At 33.2% G+C, this 13,278-nt stretch overlaps 1 protein-coding gene across 1 annotated transcript in view; it reads left to right on the forward strand.

Moving 5' to 3' along the window:
• LOC140059050 (guanine nucleotide-binding protein G(i) subunit alpha) overlaps window positions 1–13,278 on the forward strand; it is a 47,309-nt gene that overhangs the window by 19,869 nt on the left and 14,162 nt on the right. The window contains exons 3-4 of the mRNA XM_072104865.1: window positions 5,248–5,389; window positions 9,599–9,756. Of these exons, the coding sequence (XP_071960966.1) occupies window positions 5,248–5,389; window positions 9,599–9,756 (300 nt within the window). The remainder of the gene's footprint in view (window positions 1–5,247; window positions 5,390–9,598; window positions 9,757–13,278) is intronic.

Raw genomic sequence — 13,278 nt, forward strand, 5'->3', positions numbered from 1 at the left:
GTGAACTGGCACCTTTTGATGTACTAGCTATCGGATTACCAGCGGGTTGTGAACTGGCACCTTTTGATGTACAGGTACTAGCTTTCTGATTACCAGTGAGTTGTGAACTGGCACCTTTTGATGTACTAGCTTTCTGATTACCAGTGGGTTGTGAACTGGCATTTTTTGATGTACTAGCTTTCTGATTACCAGTGAGTTGTGAACTGGCTTCTGCTGATGTACCAGCTATCTGATTACCAGTGGGTTGTGAACTGGCATCTTTTGATGTACTAGCTTTCTGATTACCAGTGGGTTGTGAACTGGCACCTTTTGATGTACCAGCTTTCTGATTACCAGTGTGTTGTGAACTGGCACCTTTTGATGTACCAGCTTTCTGATTACCAGTGGGTTGTGAACTGGCACCTTTTGATGTACTAGCTTTCTGATTACCAGTGAGTTGTGAACTGGCATCTTCTGATGTACCAGCTTTCTCATTACCAGTGAGTTGTGAACTGACATCTTCTGATGTACCAGCTTTCTGATTACCAGTGAGTTGTGAATTGGCATCTTTTGATGTACCAGCTTTCTGATTACCAGTAGGCTGTAAAATGTGGTCAGCTGATGTACCAGGTATCTGATTATCAGTAGGTTGTAAATTGGGGTCTGCTGTAGTAGGAATGTATAAGTAGCCATCATTTCTCTTATATGTACATTGATGAAAAGGGGGCAGTTTATCATCAGATACCTGCACTATGCCATCATCAATCAACTCTTCAAAGACAGATACTATTTTCTGCAAGAGAACTACATATCCATGGTAATAATCTGTTATAGTTGAAATGATGTAACCAATCACAATTACAGCGGCAGCCGCAATGATGCCAGAGGTACTGGGGTTCAACAGCAAACCAATGAAGAAGTAACATGGAATCTCAGATATGTATGCAAATGTAGATGTAAGTTTTAAGATATAAGCAAATGGCATAATGACAACACCCACAGGTATTATGAAAAAGTTCAAAATAGCAGTTTGAATACTATTTACATCTGTTTTAATAAAAAACCAAAAATTGAAAAATGGAATAGCATTTATGAATGTTAACAAAGTGTATACAAATAGAACTGGTACTGCAAAAAGGATCATTTTTAGTAATACTAGTCGAGGTCCCATAAATGAAGAAGACAAATCATGTAATAAAATATACCCACGCTTCCAATGATCCATTGATATAGCTACTGTTGCTTTTTTCTTCATTAATAATACAAGTTTGGCACTGAAACTATTTGTTGGAATTATGGATTCAGGGACTTTAAACTGTTCCAGAACTATATAGCTCTTCGTATAACGATGTATATATTCAGTTTTAAACAATCTTTTATTCTTCAACCAGGATATTACCACAATAAGTGACATAATGAAAAAATAACAGTTACTAAAAACAATGAAAACCCAGAAAAGTACCTTTATTCTTCCAAATTTAATCATTGCTGTCCAACGACGGTTAAAATGATCAGGGTCAGAGACATGTGCAATGAAATATGTGCAAGTGCAATTACTAGCAGCCAACGTGAAATAAAAATACAATCATATTTGTTCCCACTAAAAAGTAGCCGATATCTAGGGCCCATTGGTAAATCTGTGCGTGAGCTCAAATACTTTTTTTTGTTTTTATCCTTCATTGGTTTTACATGAGAAAAAAAGGAGATGAAGAACACGTTGAAAAACAATGTGAATATGATACTAAGAACAACAAATGCGAAGAGAAAGACATGTGTCGCAAATTTACTTCGTTCAACTGAAATATCTTCTGCATTTTGCCAGCATTGAAAGTAGGAACTGACTTGAAGAAGAGTGTAATGGCAATTAACTACAGTGTAATAGTAAATTCCAGTTACCTTGTCACTGCTTAGCTGTCGTTCGATACACACATCTAGTTTCGCATTTTCATCACTTTTAAACTGCAAAAGGGAATTTGCAATTATGTTCAACTTGTCTTCATTATCAACATCATAGAAACACTCGGGTACTAATGTGACGTTTACGTAGATATGTTCCACACCAGGAGTTAGAGTTCCAAGTGACAGATATTCAAAATCAAATGGGAAAGTCAAAAGTAGTTCACCAGTTTTCCCGACAGCCACAACCCAATGATTTACATCAATCACTGTTGTATTTTCATAAAAACTCTTTCCAACAGAATCCGAAGCATCAACAAAATTCAACATCTTTATGTTGATAAAGACAGCATTACCATTCAAGAGTTTTTGCAAAACATCTGTGCCATCCATCTCCAGTAGGCAGGTTGTATTATCTGATGCCATGCTTGCAGAGGCGTTTCTGGATGCAGAGACGTTTCTAGATGATGTCACAATACACATTGCTGTCATAGGAAACAATAAGCTCCAAAAACCTACCATGATTTTATGTGGGAGATATGAATATCGGACACTGAAAATAAACAAAATGGATCAATATTAATTTGAGGTTATTTTTCTCCCTGATAGAATTAAATAGAGATCTTCACCCCCACACAAATGTGTGACTGTGAACAATATCGGTATTTTTTATATCGTCGATGTATAAGATGCACTTTATATTTCATCAAAACAATGTTTTTTTAAATCAATCAATATTATTGTAATAATATATTTTGTTATATATACAACGGCGTCCTTTATTTAGGTTTTTTCTTACCTAAGCTTGGCCGCGCCCAGCCTCAACAAGAAGGGAAGTCCCCCATTCCGTCAGTTCTTTCTAACTTGTTATTCATGGGTCTCTTCCAGCTCCGGCAGCCGGGAACATTTGAGTGGGGGGTACGGCGGTCGGCGATCGTGCGTATAACATAATATTCCAATTGTAAACGTTTTACAAATGAAATTTTATCGGATCGAGCGCCTAAAACAGCTCCATATGAACAAATCTTTTCATCATATTTAGTATAACATCACGCTAAAATGCCTTGAAAACTAGGCGTTACGTTAGTACACTGTAGGAGGCCTACTCTTAGTACTAGGCCTTACCTTAAAAAGCCCAGGCCTAGCCAACAAGTTTTCGATATGTACAATCTGTGTAGTGAGGCATTTATGTTCGGGGTATAATACGCACCCTTAATTTAGAGGTCAAATTTGCATCTCAAAAGTGCTACTTATACACGAAATATACGGTACATCTCCAAACATTGTAGAACAAGAATAGGAATTGTTGTAGTAAGCCACAATTGTTGTATCAATTTGTTTAGGGGTTGAAATTGTTTAATGTTCATCGCGGAGGCAAAATACATTCGCCAATTTGGTTCAACAAATTACACAAAAAACTAAAATCGCGAATATAAAAGGTCGCGAAATAGTTAAAAATGTAGGTAGCTAGTAGGTACACTTTAAGAAAATAGGGGTTCCTGAGCATTCTACCGATCTATATTAATTTTAAAATTTGCACTACACCATATGGTGAAATATGACCTGAAATTGATGAGTACCAAATTTGGTTTAATTATGGTACAGTATGCTTGCGAAGATATGATTACAAACATGATTTCGTTAATTGCGCGTTGATTCCTGTCCATAAGGAATTAATCAAGATTCTGACAGAATCAATAAGGTTTATGCATGATAATTCATAGAATTAATTTTGAGGTACAGTACATCTGATGAAAGAAACTGAAGTCACATTCCCTACGTTTTAAATCTACAGTAATTTAAGGTCACTAAACTACATTTAATTTTAATGTAACAATAAGTACACTACCGTATATGGTCCTATTGCGATAACCTTTTTCATCTTTAAAATTATGGTTGAAAATGTGAGAAATAAGTTGATTCCAATAATTTATACGGCCCACTATAAATCCCAACATGCATTGCATGTGGATTGATATTTTTTTGTTTTTATTCTGCGATTCACCCACTTTCAATCGATCATGAAGGATCAGATTCTCGCAAAAACAGAAAGACAATTAATGCAGCAACTAGACAACATCTGGCTAGGCTTATAGCATATGATATTTGTACGTTACTGCTGTTTAACCAGCAGGCCTACAAAACTAAGCCAAGCTAGGACAGGCCTAAAGAATGCCCATGAGAGGACATTGGAAGTGAGCTATTTAGTGCGCATTGTTTCTCTCTTTTTATCATAATTTACTATAAAACATGCATTTAAGTATCCATTATTTTTACAAAACGGCATAAAACATAGGGAATGTGATTTTAAAAGTTAATTCAATAAAGCTAGAGAGTGAAAACTTAGTGAAAACTAAACAAAAATACAAGGTGGAGAATACTTACCTAGTCAAAGCAAAATAGCGAGCTGTTGTAATTGATGTGCCAATTGGGTACTGACTGGAATAAGTCTAAATACATGGAATATATAGTGTGGTACTCTGTTTACAAAACAACTTTGCATTCAAATTGACTCTGTTATGTTATGTTTCATTTGCATGAATACACCATTTATTATGTTTTTATTTTGATTTCCATTTTTGGAAATCATTAAAAGTTGTGACTGTTTATGGGCATAAATTGTGGAGTATCACGTTCTGACGTCACAATACCGTGTGATATTTATCTCGGCAATGGTCCAAGCGTTCAATGAGCTTTTTTCGGTCTTGCGATTCAATGGTAAACAGGCATTGTACTTCAGCTTTCAACCGAAAGTTACTTCAAAATCTTCCTTTATATTTACAACATTTCTTGTCTTAAAGTAAACTAATAAATAATAACAAGCTAAATATTTTCTATTTTCGTTATTTCGACAGTTATTTCGCATTCATTCTTTTCATAACAATACCTGGGTAAACCTAGCTCGGGCTAGGCCTAGTCCGAGGAATGCTTATAACATGATGTTAACACAACAACAGAAAGTGACGGGGGCCGCCGTCCGTGTGGCATGCATAGGCCGACACACATTAACACAATACAAAGTAATACTACAGTAATACTTCAAGGTGTACTTCAGTAATTAACATGCATTACAGTACATTTGATGAAAACTATATTATATACTACCGTATTATCTTTTTTTTTGTATTTCGTGTGTGGTGCGCAGTTATACTGTAATCTGAAAATTGGGATTTTCTCTACAATCGCTTTCGTGGACTACTGTACGTGCATTTTCGCTTATTGTGGATTACGCGTAGCATACTACGAAAATCCTATAAATTTGCCATGCAAATTCTAACTCATTTGTTATTATTCATTATTGACGATATAAAAATTATATAAGTATTGGCAATTTATATAGCAATAGTCATTTCTATTTCTTTTTCCCCCCAGAATTATTCATGAAGAAGGCTATACTGAAGATGATTGTTTGCAATATAAGCCAGTGGTATACAGTAATACCATACAGTCCATGATTGCAATTATCAGGGCCATGGGATCCCTCAAAATTGACTTTGGTCATCCAGACAGAGCGGTAAGTACACAGCTAGTTGATTGTTTGCAATAAAGTAGCCAGTGGTATACAGTAATACCATACAGTCCATGATTGCAATTATCAGGGCCATGGGATCCCTCAAAATTGACTTTGGTCATCCAGACAGAGCGGTAAGTACACAGCTAGTTGATTGTTTGCAATAAAGTAGCCAGTGGTATACAGTAATACCATACAGTCCATGATTGCAATTATCAGGGCCATGGGATCCCTCAAAATTGACTTTGGTCATCCAGACAGAGCGGTAAGTACACAGCTAGTTGATTGTTTGCAATAAAGTAGCCAGTAATGTACAGTAATAACATTCAGTCCATGATTGCTATTATCAGGGCTACAGTATGTGATCCTTTAAAATTGACTTTGGTCATCCAGATAGAGCGGTAAAGTACACATCTAGTTGATTGTTCGCAATACAGTAGCCAGTGTTGTACAGTAATACCATACAGTCCATGATTGCTATTATCAGGGCTATGTGATCCTTTAAAATTGACTTTGTTCATCCAGACAGAGCGGTAAGTACAAAGCTAGTTGATTGTTTGCAATAAGTAGTCCCTGTTAATGTTATACAGTAATACCATACAGTCCATGATTACAATTATCAGGGCCATGGGATCCCTCAAAATTGAATTTGGTCATCCAGACAGAGCAGTAAATACACATCTAGTCGATTGTTTGCAATACAGTAGCCAGTAATGTACAGTAATAACATTCAGTCCATGATTGCAATTATCAGGGCTATGTGATCCCTCAAAATTGACTTTGGTCATCCAGACAGAGCGGTAAGTACACATCTACTGTAGTTGATTGTTTGCAATACAGTAGCCAGTGATATAACAATAATACCATACAGTCCATGATTGCAATTTATCAGGGCTATGTGATCCTTTAAAATTGACTTTGGTCATCCAGATAGAGTGGTAATTATAACACAGTACATTGGAGGTGGATTTGTAGGCTTGCAGTTGGAATACATGAAGAAATTAACTTTCTAACATAGCAATTGTTTTAAAAACCTGAAATCGGATTTGGAAAATGGCTGAGATAGTATCTAATAATAGCAGTCACAATCTGCAGTATGTGCACAAAATGGCTTGAATATTGTGAATTTCTTGTTTCTTTGTTTAGTGAAAATGTCTATAATTTATATAACCTTTTAAACTTAACATGAACATAAAGGAACAGTAAAAAGAATATAAAATCAATATTCTTTTGTTAAAAAATTGATAGCAACATGTCTTTTGGGATAATTTACAGTACAGGAACATTCATTGTGAACAAGTTATTTGTCAATAATAAGACATCTTTAAAGACAATGGCTTTATGAATACACAATGGATGGACATCTAAGACTGTTGTTTAATGGCAGTGAGTCTGATCCTAAAGACACATAATTTCCAAGTACAATATAGCAAAAAAAAAAAAAAATACAGTTTTAGATGCTTCAAAATCAAATGCTAAATAAAATTCTTAATTTAAAAAATAATTTTCAAGGGATAATAATAAATTAATATTTTTGGTATTTTAATTGATTTGACACCCATATTTATTTATTATTAATATTTATTCTTTCTTTATTCTAGTGCACTGATTTCAAAGTGGTACAGTAATTGGAAATGTCATAACCAACATAATAAAATAAAGACAAAGAATACTAATCAAAATAATAATAATAATAATAGAAATCAATTTTAGAAAAGAAACTTAGTTTAAATGTTGCGTAATAATTGTATTTTGGAATGAAGTTATTGAAATAATTATAATAATAATTTTTAATTTATTCGGAAGTTCATTCCAGCTTTTAGATGAATGATATTAGTAAAAGTTGTCCTTGCCTTGTCAAATATTTAAAACCATATCTGTCTATAAGCTGGCTATTGAAATTTACACTTGTTTACAGTACTGACTGTGGGTTGATCTTAACAACTTTTTTCATAGCAAGTCTTATATTATATTAATAATACAGTGTTACACTGTATGTTGTAATTTGCTACCTAGAAAACTTGCTCAAAAATTCACAATTTTTATATTTTATTTGACTTTTTGCTATGATCTAAATTTTCAAGATGATCCCCTTGAATCGCATTCAGAAGGTAAAAGCCTTTATGTTAAATAAGATTTATTTAAAGATTGAATATGTAATACGTAATGCTACTATACATGATATCACATTCAAAATCCATGTCTGCCTTTAGACCACTCTTAAATAGGTACGAATACAGTATTTATCTTAAAATTTGTGTGTTTCTGCTGATATTAAGTACAACATCTGAACAAAATCTGAAGTTTTGTCATTATAAAAAAAAAATAGATGCCTAAAGTTGACAATGTCAATACAGTAACTGCGTGTAAAAATAAATAATTGTTTAATTTGGAAATAAAAGTTGACTAGCATTCCACACACCCACTATTTGGAGATTCCAACACCCACACAGACAACTCAAATTTATGCCATTTATTTATGCTGAAGAAAAGCAAATTAAGATAATATTCACACCATCTATATCATCACTTTAGAATAACAGCTCATCTCTACTTGTGTTGTCATTTTATCTTGTTTCCAATATCAGAAGTGAAACATTGGGGACACCTTCAGGACCCAACAAAATTACCCTTAATAAAATTGGGGTTGACTGTATTTTTTTCTTTTATTTGTTTGAGATTTCAATTCATTTTATTCGTCAAAACAGGACTTCTATAAAACATGAATGTTTTCCAATTCCAGAGACAATGTGACAAATATCCCGCATGAAATTGTCACCTTAATAGGAGTGTCTTCTTAATAGTGGTGTCACCTCACTGAATACTGAAAGAATTGCTTGAAGCTTGGTTCCCATTAGAACGTAACGCAAGGACGTAAACGAAACGCAAGTGTTTTAACCAATGACAAGCGAAGTTATAGACAGTTAGCAATCACAAGCGAATAAGCCATCGCTTGTGATTGGTCAATTCACTTGCGTTGCGTTACGTCCTTGCATTGGGTCGCTATTGGGAACCACGCTTTATTTGCCCATTATCATAATAAAATAGCAATAGAAATTGGCAAATTTTTTTTGTGCCTGAAAATTGAATAAAATAAAATAAATAAATAAATAAATAAATAAATAAAATAAATAGTGCAATATAACAAACAGATATAACACAAATTAATAATTGTGGCCATTGTCTAGAGGTGTCCTCAGCCTCAATCAAACATTTGTCATAAAAGATACTTTACAGCTCTGAATAAAGCTATTTTTCAATGCCACTTTGTTTTTCATGTTTTAATTATTAACAACGTTGTACGCAGATTCAAAATTGCACTGAATAAATCCTTAAACAAAATTGTCATTACACACAATACAGGCTCTCGCATTACTAGAGTGGCTGATGAGATTTTAATAATTCAATTAATGGACATGTTCTGTCTTAAGATGTCTATTCTTATCGGTTTCATCCGATTATATATTTCAAGGATAATTACGATGCAAATGCAAATTAAATTTGGCGAAATGATTTGAAGAGAATTTATTTAAAGGAGAAATCGGCATAGAAATGACTATAAAATAAAATTAAAATTAATTAATTACGTGTATATCTTGTAACCTATATTTGAAACATTAGAATGTATTGGTTTTGACTATAATTCGCCTAAGTTTAATGTTCAAATGAGATCCTAACTGCTCACAGGGTGTGCACACACTTAAACAACGGCCAAAAATGAAAAAAAAATGACTATGTGTTCAGTAATAATTTGTACTAGTGTGTATTTATTGATGTGTATTGTGTTGTATTTGATGAATATAGATATTGGAAATGATTCACACGGGAAGACATTTATTTACCCCCACACCTGAACGTCAACCACTTGGATTGAAATACTTATTCTAAGGGGACACTTTTGTGACTCAAAAAAATGATTGCTTACTAGAGTGTTAATTACATTTATTGTCCCTAGTTCACTTCATGCAAAAGTGTTCCTTAAAAGGGTCTTTCACACATTGTTCTAGCACGGTTCCGGCGCTGGAAAGTCAAATCGAACGATTTCCTTGCCAGCGCCGGTCCGGAACAGGTGTGAAAGACCCAATAATAGGGTTGTCTTAGAGAAGGGAGTTTGACTGCAGTATATACTGATAGTAGTAGGTTTCATCAGTGTACAGACCGCAGACACACAAACACATGTTGACATTCTTTCCAAATGTTCTTTCTCCACAGGATGATGCCCGACAACTGTTTGCACTTGCTGGTCAGGCCGAGGAAGGTGAACTCAGCCCAGAATTATCTGCAACAATGAAACGATTATGGGCGGATCCAGGCGTGACAGAATGTTTCAGTCGATCTAGGGAGTACCAACTTAATGACTCCGCCCCATAGTGAGTATTAAAGGCTCCTCCTTTGAAGTCTTCATGTAGTGTGTTATTGCGCATTTAAAACTATCCACATTCAATGTAATCTAGCTTTTGCTGATTTGAATAAACTTGGAATTTTAATAAGAATTCATAAAGCAGGTAAGGTTGGTACAAAAGAAGCAGTAGACTATCACAAGAATGTAATCAACAAAACCTGGTTGTTGCACTATTTGTTTAAAATCAGTCTTCATTATGTTACGAAACCAAAAATTATAATTATGGAATACTGTATGTACTGTATGCGACTATTGACCTAATACCTCCCCTTAATTGATATTTTAAAGCTCTGTCTACAATATCAAACTAGTTCGACTAAACAAGTGTGATGTGCCCAAGGATGGGAGTGATATGCCAAAATATGGTAGTGATATACATGCCAAAATATGGTAGCGATATGCCAAAATATGGTAGCGATATGCCAAAATATGGTAGCGATATGCCAAAATATGGTAGCGATAGGCCAAAATATGGTAGCGATATGACATCATCATGTGCATATATGTGTACATCACATTTTTTTTTAAAACTAGTTTGATAGTGTAGACAGCTTTAAACTACTATTTTAGACTTGCATTTTATACTAACCTGATTTCATCTAAACAATTTAATTCAAAACAATATTTATTTTTTTTAATGTGAAAACGTGACTGTATTTTAAATTTGAGATTAGGTGTTATGGTTTTGATATCTGTTTATAGTATCATGTTGTGTAGAGTTTATCAGAACACATGCAATTATCTAGTACACTTGCCAAAAAAGTAACCCAAGGAGAGTGAATAAAAATAGATTCCAATGCTGTGAAAGAGTGCCTTGTACTTTTGGAAATAACCTACTGGTATCTGATGACCTGACATGTTCACTGATGCATCAAAAGGTCAACCAGCTGTCACTGGTAGAGGAACTCAGACAGTACACTCAATGTTTTGTTGTTATGTTTTGTTTATTTACCTGTAATTAACAAACAACATTGTTTGGTTTCAACAATTTAATTAATTTTTCATTGTTTGTTTATTTGTTGAATCGGTGGCACTTGCAATATGGTGTGTTTAACTGTTTTGCTTTTGCATTTAAACACAGCAGTTTAATATTATTAATTTGTCATATTTCATAGTGCTGTTATTCCTAAATTCAAAGAAAACAAAAGTATGACACGCCACATTGTCGTGTATGTTTTTTTCCACCCAATTTTGCTTTTTCCTCTTGATTAAAAATAGTATTTTTTTAAAGTAATAAACAACAAAAGAAATTTTATTAATGAATAAAAAAAGATTGCAATAAAAAAAAACGCTTAATTTTTTATTAATTTAATGGCCAAATGAAAGTTGAAAATGTTACATGGCAAATGGCCTATTCAATGTAATAGTCTACTTTAAATGTTTTCATTTGGAATTTCAAATGCAAAAATGTGATCGCACATTTTATAATTTATTTCGACCTTTTAAAATAACAACACAATAGTAATAATATAAATTAGTAACACTTTAGATGAATGTCACATACAAGGACAAACAAAAAAATGTGTTCTGAAGAAATTAATTAATGGTAAAAATGGTTTTGAACAAATTGTCCAATATTGAATAATGTCTATTTTTCAAACTGCATGCTCTCTGCATTTTAAAATGTATTGCTGTGATTTCAAGGCACTACACTAATACATAATTCATTCATTTCATTTGGAGTGTGATACTTTATTAAAAAAGCAATTTCATTTTCTATATTTATAAACAAATTCGTAATTAAATTGTAATGAGTTTTCCAAAAATAATTTACGACAGTTTCTGATTTTTAAAAAGGAAATGGCAAAAATGTCGGATTTTAATACCCGTTTTCATTTGTGTTGATGACATTTTTACTGTCATAATGTTAGGATTAATTGAAGCAAGCATATGTCTATTAAAAATAACTGAATTAAGAAACCTATAAAATTCAGTACTTTTTCTATTGAAAATATTAACTCATTTCAGCATTCAAAAGTACTTTTTTGCTTTTAAAAAGTGTTTTAGTTGATTTACGATTCCTTTGACCATTTCATAACGAGACAATTATTCTGACAATTTGTACTCATTAGTTTATGTAACAAAATCCTCCTCCCTTGAAAGACGACAAAATAATTAACTTTATACTAACGCGTGTATTACGAAATGTGTCATGTACACATTAATTAAATATGTAAATGGCACGTTCTGAATTAAAGCGTTCATCCACCAAAGAATGATTTAAAATAATTTAGTAATTTCTATGAAATGTTTAATAGGGGTTTGTTTATACTTGTCTTTGTTTATTTTTACCACTTCAAAGCTAAACTATCAAACTTTATGTGACAAAAAATGTGATGGACATGATGATGTCATATCACTACCATATTTAGGCATGTCTACCATATGTGGGCATATCACACTTTTTTGTCAAACTAGTTTGATAGTGTAGACAAGGCTTAAGAATATTTGGTCCTTAATCAAAATCTGCTGAATATTTTGATGGAATTGCCTGTACTGATAAAGGAATAAAATATGTCGCTGATGGTTTTATTAATTCTTTATTTCAAGCTAGAAAACATTGTGGTGAGGCATAGGTTTTTAAAAATATTTATGACCCCCGACCCCTCTTCTCCATTTGTTTATTCATGGGAAGAAAAGTGGTATAAATTGTGTTTTCCTGGACACATTTACTCTAAAAAAACTATGTTTTCCAAATTCTCGGTTCTGTAGGCTGCTAGGAAAAAATATTTTGATAAGTAGCTTATGTAATTTAGGCAGGAATATTGAGTAGTTGCAAAACTAGGCTCAGTGTCATAAACTATAAATCACACTAGTTTACCCTCAATGTTTATCACATATAGCATGTTTTTAGCTTTTCCCTACAGCACATACAAATATACTTGACATGACGGGTTTCACTTGTACAAGTGGCAGTTTATCTAACACTACAGTGGCATGCAAGAATGTCTTATCTAAATATCTTGAAGCCTTTCTACAAATTTATTCTGGGACTTCTGGGAGTAAATCAACTAATTACTAAAAACAAAATCATGGATTTGTTTTAATACGTTTTGACTGTGGCCATGCTAACATAAAAGAAAACGAATACGACGGATTACAGTAGCCGAGACAAACTCCACATGCAGTTAAAATACTTCAACCACCAAAATGAATTTTTGTTCAATCACAGTTTTCAAAATCCTATTTCCTTTTTAGTCTTGGCCCATTTTACGATTTGCACAAGAAGCCATCCTCTACTGTACAAGTAATTTCATTTCTTTTAACAGAAATTAACATTCTTCGGAACTTCTTAAAACCATATCCTGTATGTCCTGTGGTTAAAAAGACGTATTGTTTTACTTTAAAAAAATTAATGTTTTTTCCTGTAAAATGCATTTCTATTATAATAAAGCTTACCATGTGTAAACCCTTCCCCCTTTTCTTACTGTATAAAAAAGTTCAAAGGGTAATATTTATTTTTTATTGAACTCACTCATGCATGACTATC

The sequence above is a fragment of the Antedon mediterranea genome, chromosome 9 (assembly GCF_964355755.1).
Source record: "Antedon mediterranea chromosome 9, ecAntMedi1.1, whole genome shotgun sequence".
NCBI lineage: Eukaryota > Metazoa > Echinodermata > Crinoidea > Comatulida > Antedonidae > Antedon > Antedon mediterranea.